The 19,187-nt window shown below is 40.4% G+C and overlaps 1 protein-coding gene across 1 annotated transcript; it reads right to left on the bottom strand.

Annotated features, from left to right (window-relative positions):
- Nucleotides 1-9,509: 9,509 nt before the first annotated feature.
- Nucleotides 9,510-16,932, bottom strand: SSMEM1 (serine rich single-pass membrane protein 1). The gene is made up of 3 exons (XM_069588833.1): nucleotides 16,750-16,932; nucleotides 12,402-12,456; nucleotides 9,510-9,997 (listed from the first exon to the last, which is right to left on the bottom strand). Exons 1-3 carry the CDS (start codon nucleotides 16,930-16,932, stop codon nucleotides 9,510-9,512), a joined length of 726 nt encoding a protein of 241 aa, XP_069444934.1.
- Between the last annotated feature and the right edge of the window lie 2,255 nt (nucleotides 16,933-19,187).

Raw genomic sequence — 19,187 nt, 5'->3', positions numbered from 1 at the left:
AAGGCGTCTAGACTTTGTATTGTGCTTGGAAAAGTCTTCCCTACTTGAGATTAGGAAACTTTTTATTGGTGTGTTTTTCTAGTACTTTTGTAGTTTTCTTGTTTTGTCTTTCAATTTTGTTCCATCTGGACTCAATTCTCATATAAGGAATTAGATCACATCACCTTTCAGAATATAGTCTTCAAGAATATATTTTCCAGCACCTTATATGTGTTCTTTAATTCTGATTTTTTTTTTTCCCACAAATAAGCAAAGTCAACACGCTTAACCCCTAGACTGGACTAACTGATGCTAAAACATACCCCTTCAAATGTGTCCAGTGATTTCCAGCTTTGTCTCATGAACTAAATTTATGATATACTCTTCTTATCACTAACATCAACACATTCATTTTTTCATGTATAAATGTCAAGGAGTAACTATTCAAATAGGTGTACAAATTACCAGTGCACCAAGATATTGAAATCACTGAACCTAAACAATGCATCTGAAATGTTCTTTCATGAGCTCAAGTACAAAAATCCAAGTTCTGGGGTTTAGGAGTGTCAATGCACATTGTCCAAAAATTCCAGTTTTTGAACATCAAACCTATGAGAGGAAAGATTGGGGGTTCATGACAACAAGATGGGCTATACATACACACATAGGGGTCTCAACTATGGGAACCCAACTTTCCTGGGAGATCCACAGGAAATGTTAGAGGAGTGAGCTTTGAAATTGGTCTTAAAATTGAGGGGCAGTTCAACATTTGAAGAGACCAATATTTGAAGACTTGGTGACTGGTGTTTCAGGCAGAGCAATCAAGTGTGGGAAGGTGGCTAGGTAATTTGAAATAAGCTACAGTGGGAGTATTTATATCATAGAAATCAGCAAGTGCTACAAAATCAAGGCTTTTAACAAAAACAATTGTTAAACATTTACCAGCATACCACTATTTTAAGGATTCTTTTAGTCTCTAGTAAAAGAAATTCACTCAAGTTAACATAAGCAAAAAGGGGAACTTATAAGATTCAGCTAGAGAAGTGTCATGATGCCTCTAAGTGGGCAAACAGATGAACCTTGGGAATTAACTGGAACCAGAGACTTGAAAACCATCAGAACTTTCCATTGCATCTCTCTGCCCTTCTCTGTGTCATTCTTTTGTTCTTGTTGCAACCTACTTTCCCTGGTTTCCAATCTACATAAAGGGAAATGTGAAAACTTGCTCTAAGTCCAGTCACCTAAAGAGACTGATCTCTTTCCTGTTCCCAATTCCAAATTCTCAGGAAGGAATTTTGGTTGGAAGAAAGTTCTACTGAAATCAATACCTGGGTAAGATGAAGGGGTGGAAACAGGCAGGATCACACTGTAACAACATGCATGAGAATCAGGGCGGGGGTGGGAGGAAACTGATGGAAAAGAACAGGGATGAAACAGTCAACTCAAAAAACCCACAACATTTATAAAGATCTTTTCTCAGCTATTAACTGCTCTTACTAACACCACCACAGGCTCCATCAAAGGAGTACATGTCTTATTTAGCATTTATTTAATGTCTGAGCACTTTATAATAGGCAAAAGGAGTTGTTCTAAAAGTTATAGAGGAAAAAGATGACTAAGACTCCAAAACAGCTGCAAGAAAAGCCAACTTAAAATGTTTAAGGGAAAATTTCTTGCCCAACAAGAAGTCCAAAAGTAGGATGTTTCCAGAATGTAATTTAGCAGCTCAGGATCTAGGTTTTCCATAGTCTCACTCCAATATGTTTAGACTAATGTCCTTATGGAAACAGGTAGCTGTCACAGTTGAAGTGACAATTTCATCTGCTAAACAGAAAGGGACCATTTTGCCTTTTCTAAGACCAAAGAAGCTTTTCCCAGAATGTCCCCACTAGCAAGTGTCCCTTTCCAGAATTAGGTCACATGCCACTCGGTGACAAGTGGAATGGAACCACCTTAATTGACTTAGACCAGCTGGGACCTAAGTCCTATGAGGGAAGGGGAAGAAAGGGACAAAATGGGAAGCTGCTAACAGAAGGAGAAGGAGAACAATCAGTGGAGGCTACCACAGACTCTTGCTGTATCTGAAGGGGTGCAATCAAAGAAAAGACACAAAAGACTCTGGCCCTAAGTCGCATTTCTCTAAGGCCTTTTGTCTCATTCAACTCTCTGACCTGCCACATCAGTCTTACTAACCCTGGCTGCAGCCCCTTCCACGGGGACCTGGTTTTTATCTCCCTGCTTCCCCCTTTTGATTTACACTAATTAGTAGCAGAGTTGGCTCCCTGCCTGATGTTCTCACTGCTAAATCAAGATTTTGAACACACGAAAACTTCATGGTGACAGAGGGCCCTAATAAACAAAGACAATTACAGACAACAGGCCCCTGTAATCAGGCAGACCGAGGATCTGCCTATGAAAGAGGCCAAGCTCAGAAGATAAAAGATAAGAACTAGAAAACCGGATTGTCTGGGATTATAAAAATTTTAAGTATTTCATGCATTTCCTTTTGCACACTAAGTGGAAATCTGCAGTGAGGGATAAGTTTTACAAAAAAAGAAAAGTATAATTTTTTTGTAATATGTGCTTTCTCTGCCAGCTTCTCTTGAACCCCCTCTAATAACTGCCGGAATGCATACAAAAAGGTTTAGTTTTCTATTTCCATCTGTAGCTTTGTTAAATTTAGATATAAATTGCAACTCTTCTTTACACTATAAAGTGCCTACAAATGAACACTTCAGTTGGTATATATTAGATACTGGAAAGAAATAGACAGAGAGAAGGGGCCTTTTCTCCCTTTTGTCTCCTTTACTGCCCTGCATGTTTGCGCCTGATTTGTATTTCCTCTTACCCTCCAGTGCACCTCTGTGACCACATGTTCCTGACAGATAGAGAATATCCAGGTGGCCTGGTACTTGGAAACTTGTCAGATGTTATTCAAAGCAATAAAGAACACATCATACAAGTCTTTGGTATATTGTTACAGGGGAAACCCTGTTTAGAATTCACTAATTGGGAATTTGTGATAATTTGAGGAAGGGCTGGCTGAAGTTAACCTTTGTACTATCTATGGAAAAAAAAAGAGTTCACTGCAATTCTGAATAGTATAAACAAGATTGGAAAGGGAATAATTATCTACTTAAAAGAACCAGTTGTTTTGAAAAGCTTTAGAAGTATCCTTTTACATACAAACAGGGTAATTATGATTTAAACAAAGGCTGGCCTGTTTCTAAGGCTTCTTTGAAATGTCAATTACAAATTACTCCTGTTTATTCACCAAGGCAAAATCCACCCCAGTGTACCAAGCAACAGTTGGTTAGCTTGCTTTCACTTACTCTATTTGAAAATAATAAATCTCAAGTTCTTTCAAAGTCGTATAATTTAATTCAAGCTTTTCACTAATCTAGACAGTCGGTCCATCCTATAGGGTAAGTGAAGATTTACTAATTACTAGCATACAACAACCACGAATGCGTAGAGTGACACCTGCCTCCACTGACTTAGTGGAATAGCTGGCAAATACAGAAAATTGACCAAAAAAAAAACTATTCCAGAGCGGTGGCTTTTATTTTCTATCCTACCAGAGGATAGAAATATCCAATCATTTTACAGTGATTGCAACTTGGTACACACACTGAAACAAAAACAATACTTATCCTTATTTTGTTTATTTTTTAATAAACGTTAGTTACTACCAACTAAATTAATTTCATAATCTATTAATGGGTCACTGTTTTGGAAACACTACCCTAGAATCTGGTGGCACTAGTGGAAAAGAACCCACATGCCAATGCAGGAGACATCAAAGACACGGGTTCAAACCCTGGGTGGGGAAGATTCCCTGGAGGAGGAAATGGCAACCGACTCCAGTATTCTTGCCGGGGTAATCCCATGGACAGAGGAGCCTGGCGGGATATGGTTCATAGGGGCGCAAAGAGTCAGACAGGACCAAAGCGACTTAGGAAGCTCGCATGCACCCTAGAATCTGTTGGGAGATAGTATTCTTTTGTGAGAGAACTGGGTGAGTGGTGATGTCACCAGAAAAGCCCGTTAAAAATTCCTAGAAAATAAAAATAAAATCTTGGTAATAAAGTGTAACCTTTTTTTCCCCCACGTCTTTCCTTTCCTTTGTGCTTTGTCTAGTTTCACTTGCTCATGGAGTGCTGCCTCGCACGCATCACTTCAGCCGAGAGTTTCTATGAAAAATGGCTGCTCGGACACCTCAGCTCGGCTGGCCCTGTGCAGAAGCTCTGCTCCCAACACTGCAATTCAAGATGGCGGCAGAGTGGGCCGTGTGCAGACCCCCTGCTCCCGGCAGTGCAACCTGGAGCTTGGCGCACAGCAGCCGTACCCACGCTGCAAGATCTCCGCCCCATCACTGCTGACAAGATCCCTCGGTGCAGCCCCGCCCAGGGCCTCTTGGGAAGTGTGTGGACTCCAGAGGCACGAGTTGCCACCTCTCCATTCTTTGACGGGAGAGCACAGCGTCCCTCTACTTCTGAACCCAGCTCAGCCTCATTCTGTTGGTTCCAATGACACAAGGCAGGAGGACCCTTTTGGGGACCTGAGATAGGAGGGTCAGTAATAATAGAAGGAACTGTAGCTATCTGATTTTCTCCCCCCATTCTTCTCTCAAATCCTTGCCCATGAACCTCGCTGCTCTAGTCACTACTGCCTCCTGTTTCTCAACATTCACTAAAAAGCTCATTCCTACCTTCATCTACCCTTCCAGCTAAGTTTCTATTTCCCTTCTTTTTTCAAAAGTCTACCCTGAGTTTTTGCCTGATCTACTGATAGTCATCCAGGCTTACCCACTGCAGGTGAGACAAGATGATGCTGTCAGGCCTCTCCACTCAACAGTGTGAGCCGTATCCTACTTCACTTAATCGCTCCTGTCTCAGCTCAATTTCTGGCTCTTGGCTCCATTTTCCATGAACAGTCCTTCTCTAGTCTCTGGACTCAGTTTGGTATTTGGTGTCTCGTCTCTCAAGTTCTTATCTAATTGCTCTCCATTAAGAACATGGGTAATATGTTATCACCACCATAAAAACAAAATCTTTGGGATCAGACAAAATCCAAGACACTCACCAGCTACATGATCTTGGGTATATCATTTGATTTCCCTGAACCTCGGTTATATCATCCATAAAACTGGATGCAGGCTTGCGAAGGGTAAACTAATCCTTATAAAATGCTTACTTAATGCCTGGCATATAGCAAACACTCTCTAAATGTCATCTGTGATCAGTATTATTACTGTTGCTGTTATTATTGGTTTAACCTACTGGCTTGTTTCCCCTCCCACCCAAACCACAACATCCGGTCTTTGAAAGACAGAGAGGTTCAGAGTTTGAGACTACCTAGTGTAGCCATACTTTCCAGTTCCCCTACTCCCCAACCTCTCTCCAAACATCTCCTGTGTGTATGCTATCATTTTTCACTATATCTATCCCAGTTAGAATCTTCAATGAATCCCATAGTTCCCTCCTTCACCGTTCCTAACAAGAGTTGTGATGCTTGATGTAGGTGGACATTCCTACAAAGGTCAGTTCTGGTCATTTAGTTGCAATGATGGGCAACAGATAGGAAGTAAGCCCAAGAATTCCATGCCTCCCCACAAGCAAGCCACCCGAACAGGTTACAACCTTCTACCATAAAAACCAGATGTGGCTAAATTTATCCCATTCAGCAAGGACAGACTGAAGAAGGGACTGTTATAGAGCCCAAGGGACACCCTGACAGCTCACACAGGCTCTGCGTACAATCAACACCAAGCCAAAACTAGTATTTGCAACCTTAGTTTCATGAACTCTCTCCCACTTCACATGTTCTATACCTCACTTATTAATACAGTTCCAGTGAGCCTGGCCATGCTTTTGCTCCTCACCCTTCCATGTCCTTGTCCTTGCCTTATTCCTTTGATTCAGTGTATTTCTCTCCTTGGCTTTGGCTGTCCTTCCAGCTATTTTTGGTCTCTGCTTTGGGTTTAATGTACTTACAAACTATCCTGACTAACTCCTTCATATTTATAACCCCTGATTTAACTTGTCCATGATTCCTTCTTCCAATATACAGCCATCACTCACCCCCAACTTTGACCTGAGACCATGAAAAGTAGCAATCTTTGATATAAATGACTTTTTGGATAGTAGTTCATCAGTTATATTTTTGGATCCACAAGCAAAACATTTGGGGCATGGTCACTTACTCTATTATCTGGAAAATTGTCATTGTCCTCCTTTTCCTGATGAGATTATATCAGCTTGGATATGGGGCTTCCCTGGTGGCCCAGTGAAAGTGAAGTGAAAGTCTCTCAGTCGTGTCTGACTCCTTGAGACCCCATGGACTATGAATTCTCCAGGCCAGAATACTGGAGCGGGTAGCCTCTCCCAACCCAGGGATCGAACCCAGGTCTCCTGTATTGCAGGCAGATTCTTTACCAGCTGAGCCACAGGGAAGCCCAAGAATACTGGAGTGGGTAGCCTATCCCTTCTCTAGGGGATCTTCCCAACCCAGGAATCAACCTGGAGTCTCCTGCATTGCAAGCAGATTCTTTACCAACTGGGCTATCAGGGAAACTCAGACGGATTGGTCAAAAACCCACCTGCAATGCAGGAGATCTGGGTTCGATCCTTGGGTTAGGAAGCGAATGGCAACCCAGTCCAGTATTCTTGCCTGAAGAAACCCATGGACAGAGGAACCTGGCAGGCTATAGTCTATGGGTCGCTAAGAGTCAGACACAACTGAGTGACTAACGCTTTTTTTAAAAATCACTTATGGCTGTGTAGGAGGTGGTAATTGACTTACCTTGAAATCAGGATTTTCCAGCTTCAGAGAATAGTGGTTAAGACCACAGTAATTAAGAGCCCAAATTCCAAAGTCAGATGACTCAGATTTAAATCCTGCTCCCGCAACTCACTACTATATTTTGAGCCTTTTATTTTTTCATTTGTTTTTGGTACTTGGGGTTTGATTATTTGGGTGCTATTTAAATAAACAAGGTAACAAGCATCTTGATCATATCAAGTTAGAAATATCAGAATCATTCACTAAATTTTAGGTATTGGCTCCTCTGCTTTCTTTGCCTCTACATTCCTCAGTTTCTCTTTTTTGCATTCATGAATTCCTTTGCATATTAATTCAACTAAATTATTTATCTATCATGTTGTTTGGCACTGTGCAGGGTCAGAGAGATACAAAGATAAGTCATGGACTGTACCTTTAAAGTTACATATATATATATATGTACATGTATATGTATATGTATATATATGTATATGTGTATATATATGTATGTGTGTGTATATATGTGTATATATATATGTTATATATATATATATTTATCTTCCCAACCCAGGGACATATATATAAATGACAGAGGGTCTTGCAAATAAATACAGGCATTAAAATGCTAAGAGTGATGAACTTCCCTGGTGGTCCATTGCTTAAGAATCCACCTACCAATGCAGGGGACACAGATTCGACCACTGGTCCAGAAAGATGCCACGTGCCACAAGGCAACTAAGCCTGTGAGCCACAACTACTAAAGCCTGCATGCCTGAGAGACTGTGCTCTGCGGTAAGAGAAGCCACCACGGGAAACCCATGCACCACAACTAGAGAATAGCCCCCACTCGCTGCAACTAGAGAAAAGCCCACACATAGCAACAAAGACTCAGCACAGCCAAAAATAAATTTTAAAAAAATTTAAAACCTCATTACCTAAGAGCCCCCAATTTCCCTTAAAAAAAAAAATGTTACAGGTGCTGAGATAGAGAACATTTCAAGGTACGTTGGAGCATAAGGGAGGGCACAGGTTACACCTGAGGGGACAAAGTGGAGGACGATATCAAGAAGTAAAGGAAGTCTTTGTGGAAAAGGTTGATGCCCAGGTCAAATCTTGAAGCTGTCCTGCTTTTCACTTGCAGCCTCAGACCAATTCGAACCCTGAGGAAATATGGTTAAGGCAGTCTCTACAAAAAAGCTCAGAAATGACACCCCATGTCCTGGATTCCAGGGGCCTAGCTCCAATGGCTGGGGCTCCCACATCGCCTCCCTGGTCTCCTTGTTGGCATCAGTTAAGGAACCTGAAGTCATCAGGAGTAACCTCCAAGTCCACAGTCATAGCTCTGTTGTATCTCTCCCAATACCCCATAAAAGGCTCAGTTCTTGGTATTAAGCTGCAGTCTTTATCAATGTGGTATCCAAATCTTTCCTGAACACTTAAGCCCTTCTTAAGTGAGCAGAGCCCTTGTGGCTTGTCTTTGCCAGACTCTTCTCTGGGATCTGGGTCTTATTTTGTATCCCAGTTGGAGTTCTGCCATCCTCCCGAATGGCCAACTATCTACCATCTCTGCTTGAATTCCCGGCCCCACACTGGGGTCCCCACCTAACTGGAAAACTTAGCCCAAGTATATCTGGATTGAGACTCACTTTCAGTAAAGACTCTTTCTTTGACAAATTCTAGTTAGTCTCCTCTGAGCCTTCTTCTTACCCTGATCTCACCCTTGGTGCCCATCCTGCCTTTGGCTGCCCAGACCAGTTTTTGCAAGAATTCTGTTAAGTAAATTTAGTGTTTCCCACCCTTGATGTCTGATCACCCTTGACATCTGATCAGTTCCTCATCCTCCACTTTTGATGTATAAGTCCTTGGTCTGCCTTTTGCAAGAATCATGCTAGGTCAGTTTAGCACAAATTCTCCTACCTCTGGTGGTTCCTTGTAGGAATTTTCTATCCCATCCACTGATACTCTTCCCTTGGCTACAAACCCCCACTTGAATTTGCTGATTTGGAGTTGAGCTTGATTTCTCTCCCCAGTTGCAATAAGCGAGGATAGCCCATGGCTCAGCTGTCCTTCTGGTCTACTGTAGGAATCAGGCCTCATTCCAGCTCCTTGTCACCAGCCCCAAGCTGACACATATGCAACAATACAGCTCATGTAGGGAATTCCCTGGTGGTCCAGTGGTTAGGACTCTATGGTTAGGATGCCATGCTCTCACTGCTGAGGGCCCAGGTCCAATCCCCAGTCGGGGAACTGATCTACAAGCTGTGCTGCCAAAAAAATATACAACTCAGGTAGACTCACCTGTAAATATGGATCTGGGGAATTGGGGCCAATTCTATTCCAACCAACATTCCCTAATTCATTCAGTCAACTGGATAATCAAAACATATGAATAAATTTAAGTGGTTTCTAAACATAAATATATTTTCAAAGACCTTCCTTATTTGTATTACAGACATTAACAAAATACATACACTCAAGGCATAAAATATCTGTCTTGTGCTCTTTTGCATAAAAAAAATCATAGTGGATACAGATCTCTGATGCTTCAGCGGTGCCATAAACAAATTCACTGGCCTGTTTTTGGACAAAGAATTATCTGAAATTTTACCTCTTGGGTTCCAAGAATGTTTTTGTTGTTAGTAGAGAGACTTTATTGTAAAAGCCTCCTCATCTAGACCTCTGGTGACTTTTCATGTTTTATTCATCTCTTTCATTTGGCTTCAAGTGAGGTAAGGACTTGATAAAATTCAAAATTTACTGAATTTTGTCTTAATATCAAGTCCAAAATTTTCATCTCCCTTCATTGAGCTTGTTACTGAAGCATTTTGAAGGAAATGGCGAGTTAGCCATTCATTGGTTCTCATGGCTTTGCAGTGGAGGCAGGGCCTTTCCCTGATTTGGTAACCTCCCATATTCCTTTGCCTCTGAGTTGTTTTTCTCTTCTTAATACTGGCTGGTGATGGGTGGGGTTCACTTTCACTCTCCTTCCATGAGGAGGCTCCAGAGTTAGATTCTTCACTGTCACACTCAGTTGTATCACTGTCATGTTGGGTCCGATTCACTTGACTGAATTCAGAATAGCGCCTTGCTCGTCTTTGTTCAAGACAGGCATTGACCAAAGCCACTTCTGAGTCAGTTACAGGGGTAAGTTGGCTCTGCTTTGGTTTTTTCATCATTTGCAAAGAATCCCAGGCACCCTCTTTGCCTCGCCGCTTATTGGAAATATCTTTGCTTTCTAACAACAATGAAAGAAATCAACAAGTTAGGCACATTTTTGGTTACTATAACCTCATCTTAACTAAAAAGGAAGCCTATGGTGTGGCTCACTCTTTGCTGCCATTTGCCAAGCCACCACTTTTCCCCACTCATTTGCAAGTGTTGGCAGCTGACTTCATTTTCCAGTGCCATACCCAAACTCCTAAAAACCAAAAGGATCAAACAGATGCTTGACATATTACCTTTGAAGTTTCATGGACCCTTGAAATAATATCAACGGAAAGGTCTCCAAACCTTTCTGAGGAGGACCCTTTTAACTTTTGCCTTGATGGTTTTTTTTTTTTTTTAATATATTTTTATTTACTTATTTGGCTGCACAGGGTCTTAGTTGTGGCAGGTGGGATCTAGTTCCCCAACCAGGGATCAAACCAAGGACCCTCGTATTGAAAGATCAGAGTCCTAGCCACTGGACAGATTGAAGTGTGTATATGAATGTGATTTGGGTAGCAGAAAATGAAAAAGGATTTTCTCTGTATACACTGGTGTACTGGACTTGGCTCATACCAGCCAGCTCACAAGAAATGATAAACTTTCCAGAACTTTGCGAGACGGCTGTTAAATGTAGCCATTAGTAAAAATTAAATTATACATGCTTACCACTAAATCAATTTGCTACAAATAAATATAGTAAATACTCAAAACTCATCACTTCCTTAATTATTTTACTACACTTCATTATGAGGTTTGCTCTTGAAGCTACTGTTTATGTCTGTTCTTTCTGGATATTAAAAATACTATGTAATGATGCGCTGGTATACATCTCTTCCTAACTCCCATGTTCAGTGATATTATGTTGCTGCTGCTGCTGCTGCTGCTGCTGCTGCTGCTGCTGCTAAGTCACTTCAGTCGTGTCCAACTCTGTGCGACCCCATAGACGGCAGCCGACCGGGCTCCCCCATCCCTGGGATTCTCCAGGCAAGAATACTGGAGTGGGTTGCCATTTCCTTCTCCAGACATTATGTTGGTAACCTGAAAGTAGTTTTGATGGGATAAAAATCAACAAGCACTAAGAATCAGGTCTTCATTTATGTAGATTTGTCTAGACAGGTTCTGTAGATCGTCTAGACAGGCTTCCCAGGTGGCACTAGTGGTAAAGAACCTGCCTACCAATGCAGGCGATTTAAGAGACCTAGGTTCAATCCCTGGGTTGGGAAGATCCCCTGGAGGAGGAAATGGCAGCCCACTCTGGTATTCTTGCCTGGAGAATCCAATGGATAGAGGAGCCTGGTGGGCTACAGTCCATGGGGTCACAAAGAGTCGGACACGACTGAAGCAACTTGGCACACAATGCAAAGTAGTGGAGAATATGTTACTGATGCAGATAACATTTAAAAGTATCATGCCTGCAGCTGCTATAATGTGAACAGCACCAAAAATGAGGAAATATTCTTCCAGAGTATTCTAAAACTATTATCTAGCTCAGCAAAGAAGTCACTCACATCATTAACAACCAAGTTAAGTTCCAACATACCTCTTTCTGTTTCTTTTGTCCTATTCCTTAGTCATATTGGGACTAAACCCATTTATCTGTTGTAACTATAGGTTGGCTAAGGCTGAAAGTGGCCAAAATCAAAGAAGTACTTTGTGAGAATCAGTGGTCTATATGGAATTCACCATAAAGTATATTATATATTTTATTATTTGTAAATTATCTGATATACATACTTTATACTAGTAAAATTTTGAATGATATATACCACACACATTTTTGGAGAGCCAGTTGTTAAAGACTTATCAGCACACCACTGCTTGTGCGTGCTTAGTCACTCCAGTTGTGTCTGACTCTCTTCAACCCCACAGACTGTGGCCTGCCAGGCTCCTCTGTCCATGGGATTCTCCAGGCAAGAACACTGGAGTGGGTTGCCATTTCCTTCTCCAGTGAGAAAGTATGAAGTGAGTGAAGTGAAGTCGCTCAGTCGTGCCTGACTCTTTGCGACCCCATGGACTGTAGCCTACCAGGCTCCTCTGTCCATGGGATTTTCCAGGCAAGAGTACTGGAGTGGGTTGCCATTTCCTTCTCCACCACTGGTTATAAGTTATTCAAAAAGATGTCATGTATAGCTCATAGTCTTCCAGAAACACTAGCAATAATTATGTGTGAAAGGCAAGCTGTGTGATGGGAGAATGCTGAGAAATGAAAAGACAGCTCGAGCTCTACCTACCAGTAATGCATAGCCTCTAGCAGCTCTGCTGAAGTAGCTAAGCTGTCCTTCTGCACCAAAGCAAAGTGCTCATTCATGGGCCACCAGAGGTCTGGGGAGGCTCTATAATGCTCTTGACTGTTTATCTCTGTTGTCTGCTTTCCACACCCAACACATTTTTTTTTCATCATAGTCCAACATCAAATAAGTACTGGCTCTTACCTTTACTTGGTGAAGTACTTGTCCCATTGTCTTCATCCTTTTTCTTCTCAGACATCTATTTCAGAAATACAGATTAGTAATAGTGATCTCAGTTGGTCGTTTTTCACTCATTTTTGCTTTGACAGTCTAATTTTAAGCAGTCAGTGCGGTCCAATAAATACTTATTGAGTTCCTATTATAGTGATCCTACTTCTGCAGCCCATTAAGAACACCATGCTTTGACAGCATGATCTACCAAAATGTTTTGAACAGCAAAATGGAAAAAAGATTGAGAGAAAATAAGACCAATGACAACCTATACGTTATAAAGTTTTCCTGAACTCACTGACATTATAGAGAAATACTGTTTAAATGTCATTTAAAAATGACTCAGACAGTAAAGAATCTGCCTGCAATGTGGGAGACTTGGGTTCATCCCTGGGTTGGGAAGATCTCCTGGAGAAGGGAATGGCTACCCACTCCAGTATTCTCATCTAGAGAATTCCACGAGGAATTCCACGAGGAGCCTGGAAGGCTAGTCTATGGGGTTGCAAACAGTCAGACACGACTGAGCAACTAACACAAAACACAATCTTAAAAAAATGATAGTACTAGGATTAGTTTTAAATTACTTTTTAAAGGACATTTTACAGGTCACATTATGATAATTCTTTAAGATCTTTATATGAATTTATAGACTTACTATCTCCTAAATCCTTCAGAAACATTCCTCCAAAATGCAAGCATAATATATTACTTGTGAAAATGGCAACCAGCAGAAATTGATTTCTTTGAATAATTCCAATTTCAAATATTCTGCCCCAATACTCCATAAATATATTTGTCCCATTTTTCAGATCAAGATTCCACTTTTTGATGCTAAAAATTGTTTTGCCAAAAAATACACACACAAAGCAACTCTTTCAGAATATATCAAGTACTTTAGAAATACTCATAACACTTTTGGCACATAATAATTCTGGGACTCTATCACTGAGAAATAAACTCCAAAAGAAAGTTTAGTGTATAGACATATTCTCCCAATGTAATTAGGATAATATAAATACAAGATTCAAAAGTAGAAATAGTTAAATTATGATATAATCATATCATGTCTAGTTATAAAAATTATTATAATAAGGCTATGTCATAACATGAGGAAATAAATGTTATAATATTAATCTAAAATCAAGATGCAAATTTGTATATGCAGTATGATCACAACTTAGCTAAAAAGATGAAAAGAAGAACTGCCAAGGAATGCACACAAGAGTTAGCAATAGCGGCTTTGAGAGTTGAAACTGATTTTTCTTTTCCATCTAATCCTTCAAACTGTCTACAGTTAGGGGAAAAATGAATTTGTGTAGAAAGCCAAACTACCTTTGGATTGAAAAGTACCATACTTGGGTATTTATAACTGCAGTCTGAGATCTTTGGCCCATTCTTTTCTTAATACTCCATCTTCACAAAGTTTGGTAAGTTTCTCTAATGAGGTACCTCTTTGTTTTTTGAGTTACTGAAATAATTTTCTGAGAATTTTGAGTGGAATCCTCTTTAAGGATACCTTTTGAAGAATGTTTTTGGGTGGGCTTATTTTAAATGTAAAATGTTTAGAGATGATTATGAAGATATTAGAAGTTTATGAACTTTAAAAAGTTAGGTTTATATTCTTTTCATGGAAAGCTTCCATATTTGAGTTGGTGTCAAATCAAAATACAATCACAAAATCAAAAGAAAGATTTTACATCAAGCTAAGTGGAATCATATGAACTATGGTTACCAAAAGTATTTTATTAAGTGTCTCTGGGTGTGACTCAGTTGAGTGAAAACAGCAGAAGTGCCTGCCCCAAAGGGGAGGGTAGGACGGTGGGGAGCTCTGGGCTATGGCTCTGCCTTTCTACCACTGGGATTTTACCAAGCCACTTAACCCCTTCTAAGCTCCACTTCCACATATGCAAAAAGAGGAGCTTGGACTGGGACTGGTACTGTTTGGAAAAATACCAGCACTGTCCGAATAAACACTAAACACATAAACTAAATATAGCATATATAGTCTATGAAAGCCAAAGGGTAGATGTGTCTTGCTGCTTCTAAGTCGCTTCAGTCGTGTCCGACTGTACGACCCCATAGACGGCAGCCCACCAGGCTCCCTCGTCCCTGTGTCTTAAAAGGTGGCAAATCCAGAGGAGATCAGAGTGCTTTATGTTGGAGGATAATTGTCACCACATTTCCATCATGATTTTACCATTACTTCAAGGTTTGTAAATAAAGGTTCATAATTTAGCAGAGAAAATTAAGTTCAAAGTGAAGGAAAAATTTCATCCTTTTTGACTAGCTCGCATGTGGTTCTCAGATTTCAAATCTGGGACCCTTTAAAAGAAGCAGTTGAATGGATTATAGCTGCCATAAGGGTATAAAGAGAAAGACAAAACCTCTAAGATAATTAAGGTTTTAATCAGCACTTAGTTCAGTTCAATCGCTCAATCATATCCGACTCTTTTCGACCCCATGGACTTTAATCAGCACTGAATAGATATAATTCAACATTTCAACTATGCCATGAAACAAACAAATGATATGGCAGGAAACCTGGGTCTATTCTGTCATAACCACTCATGACATTGGACAAGTCACTTAATCTCTTTGGGCTTTATCGATGGAAAAAAACAACAACAACAAACAAACAAAGGAAGGATACTGATATCTTCCTTGCCTACAAAGAGGAGGCTGGACCATATGCTCATTTGAGGTCCTTGAAGCTCGCTGCTCTATGACTCCGAAAAGCTGGTGCAAGTATGGGAGCAGAGAAATAGCTTAGACCTCTCAAATGGTCTTCATGATGAAACTGTCAAGAGTCATTTTCAATTTTTTATTAATTTTCTAAAGTAGCTTTTCTTGTCAGTCTAGACAAATTCAATGTAGTTAGCTAGAGAGTCTAAGACCTGTATAAGTTATCAGTATTCTGAATATTCTTTTGGCAAAATATCTACCTTAAGCATATAGACTGTAGATAAAACTTCTTTTTACGGGGAGGAGGTGGAGAATAGTCTTTGATTATTATAATGGAATCTAGCTGGCACAGACAAAATATGCCTCCTCCTCTCCATCCATCTAGAGCTGATATAGCACTCAGTCTAGCTGACCATTGCCAGACCAGTGCTCTGGCTGTAAGGCTAAATGGTAGTGGGTTTATTAATCATCAGCCTGGTAATAATAGCCAGCAAGGATTCCATATCAGTGACTTATAAGACCTCGGTTACTCATAATATATGGGAGCATCAGAACTCTGATTAAGTGGACTATCTCACTCCTGTGTGTGTGTGTGAAAGTTGTTCAGTCACGTCCAGCTCTCTGTGACACCATGGACAATAGCCTGCCAGGCTCCTCTGTCCATGGAATTCTTCAGGTAAGAATACTGGAGCGGGTGAAAGAAAGAAAGAAAGACAGTATAAGTCACTCAGTTGTGTCCGACTCTTTACAACCCCATGAACTGTAGCCTACCAGGCTCCTCCATCCATAGGATTTTCCAGGCAAGAGTACTGGAGTACGTTGCCATTTCCATCTCCAGGCAATCTTCCCAACCTGGGGATCAAAACCAGGTCTCCCGCATTATAGGAAGATTCGTTACCATCTGAGCCACAGAGAAGGCCAAGATGGCATTTTCTTCTCCTAGTAGTGGTCCAGAGGGGTGGCTTTAGCTCTGTTTAGTTTAGTTCTGGATCTTATTCTGTGTGAATAATGTACTGCCTCATTCCCACAACATGTATCCTATAAATATGACAACTTTGGAATCTTTGATTAGAATTACATGGTAACAAAGGGAATTTGGAGGTCATTAACCAGCAGGGAAGTTTTATCCCAGCTTACTTAGCATGTGGAGAACTTAGCAACTGAGAACAATCTAAATGTCTCAAAACTGCAGATTTGCTATGGTGCAACCATAAGACAAAATTATTCAGTTATTAAGAGTGCTTCTTCTGTGTGAAAATAATTTGATGAAGTATTACAACATAATGTTAAGTTTATAAAAGCAAGATATGAAAATCTATACAACATAATGCAAACCATCTAAGATAAAAAATAGATATGAAGAGAGATATACTATGATACAAAAAAAAAAGAACTAGAAGAACATACTCCAAAATGTTAACAGTGGTTATCTCTAGGAAATAAGAAACAGTAGATAAATTTTCTTCATCCTTTTCTATATTTTTGGATCCTCTAGAATGATACTGCATTATTTTCAAAACTAGAAAACAAACTTGGAAAAACTAGTTTCACCACTGTAAAATTTATTTTATGGAAATTCCCTAGTATACAGTAAATTTATTTAAATATATATTATTTAAAATGAAAAATCATATCCTACCCAGATAGAAGCCCGAGAGAAGAACATCAGGACCAGTATAATGACAAAATACCAAAGCAGGAAGTTCCCTATTACCCCACAAGAGTCATCCTTCCGGCATTCATAATCTTGATTTGGAATGGTAAAACTTATAGGAATGGCGGGAGGATCCACCTCCCAAAATAAAGAAAAAAGATCTCCCATGATGACTTCTTGCTTTGAAAACAAAACATGCTCATAGGGATGAAGATGACTAGGAAGTACTTGAGGTGTATGACAACTTCCTTGGCAACCTATTATGACATATACACTTCATTAATTGTGACAGGAACTGACAAACATTTCTTGGATTGCTAAATTTTTGGAAGGTTTGTGTAAGTCACATCTATGAAAATTTAAGGTAATTCCCCATACCTCAATATGGTGCATTCTGCCTTAATCTTTTTGTGTGTCTTGAAACTTGTATACATGGTATTTTCTTTACGTAAATCTAAGTCTCTAAGTTTCTAGTTTCATTTTTCAGTCTCTGTGATATATATCATACCACTGTAATTTAACATACATAGTTCTAACGTGTTGTAGACTGAACTGTGGTCCCCAAAAAGCCTATGTTGAAACCTCAAGCCCTGATTTGACTATAATTGTAGATAGAGCCTAAAAAGAGATAATTACGGTAAATGAAGTCATAAGGATGGGGCCCTAGTCCAAAATGACTGGTGTTCTTATGAGAAAAGGAAGAGACATCAAGAATGTGCAAGCACAGGGGAAAAAAAGAAAAGGCTATGTGAGGACACAGAAGAGAGCCATCTGCAAGCCAAAGGACACAGGCTCAGGAGAAATCAATCCTGCTAGCACCTTGGTCTTAGATTTCCAACATCTACAACTGTGAAAAGAATTGATTCCTACTGTTTAAGCGATGCAGTCTGTGGTATTTTCCTATGGCAACCCTGGAAAACTCATACATAATGCCAACAATGTATCTAAATTAGGTAGTAGTAGTGTTCCTTTCTGGAGAAGGTGATGGCACCCACTCCAGTACTCTTGCCTGGAAAATCCCATGGATGGAGGAGCCTGATAGGCTGCAGTCCATGGGGTCGCTGAGGGTCGGATACAACTGAGTGACTTCACTTTCACTTTTCACTTTCATGCATTGGAGAAGGAAATGGCAACCCATTCCAGTGTTCTTGCCTGGAGAATCCCAGGGACAGGGGAGCCTGTTGGGCTGCTGTCTATGGGGTCGCACAGAGTCGGACACGACTGAAGTGACTTAGCAGCAGTGTTCCTTTCTAAGCCTTGAATAAATGCACAGTAATTCACAGATTACATTAAGAGGGAAAACATAGATGTGTCTGTTGTGAGTTACATCAAACATGTACAGTTTCTTTCAGACATGTGTTGGGGAGGAAACTGGTATTCCAATTTTGTGTGTGTGTTAGTTTTTCAGTTGTGTCCGACTCTTCTTCTCGATCCCATGGACTATAGCCCACCAGGCTCCTCTGTCCATGGGATTCTCTGGGCAAGAACACTGGAGTGGGTTGCCATTTCCTTCTCCATTCTAATTTTGAACATTTGAACAATTTTCAAGTTAGTTCATCCCTAAATCTAAAACTAGAGCAAAGCACGGTTGCTGCTAAGGCAATCTAAAAATTATAAAAACTCCACTTTAAAAAAATTGGTTAGATCTTTAAGAGCATAGCATACCTGCAGATTTTCATTAACATGCAATACCACAAGAAAACTTCATTTTCTTCTGTTGGACCTTAGCAGCATTTTAGGAAAATTTCTGGCCATTGAGACGTGCTGTGACAATCCACTAGCTTATCAGGACACAGTGTGATGTTTTTATTAGAGGCACGCTTCTCTGCATCCCCACAAGCAAGTCTCCAGACCTTGTGCATCCTGGACCTTGACTGTTTCAGGCCGGCGTCCCCTCCTCCAGGAAGCTTTCGGGGATCTCTGGCTGGGCCCGCCACGCTTCCTTGGGGCTCACCTTCCCGCCTCCCCATTCCACCCCAATCCCCTCTCTGAGCTACTCCAGGCAGAAACCAGGGAAAGTTTTACTTTCACATTATCCCGCGTGCGGTTCAGCGGCACATTGTATTTGCTAAATAAAAGCAAACTGAACTCCCTGATGAACCTTTTCCTCAGGATTAGAAGTTCTTCCAAAGAATATGCATGAAAAGTAAAGACTGTTTCTTTGTAAAACCTCAAAACCACTAACAACTTTAACAAAACACAATTTGGTTTTTCTTGTTACTACTGCAACCTCATTACACGGATATTTAAAATTTTACATGGGGTCAGGACACATAATTTTTTTTAACACAGAGGTGTGAAAAATTCTTTCTCATTGCTGACGGTGTCTGGACACATTACCAAGTACTCTGCATCCTACAATTACCCACATTGCTTAATAAAATCTGCTCAAAAATATGAGTCCATAAACGCCCAAAGGAAGC

This window comes from Ovis canadensis, chromosome 4 (assembly GCF_042477335.2).
Source record: "Ovis canadensis isolate MfBH-ARS-UI-01 breed Bighorn chromosome 4, ARS-UI_OviCan_v2, whole genome shotgun sequence".
NCBI lineage: Eukaryota > Metazoa > Chordata > Mammalia > Artiodactyla > Bovidae > Ovis > Ovis canadensis.
Note: the sequence above shows the minus strand (reverse complement) of the source record. Positions and strands in the feature narration are given on the sequence as shown.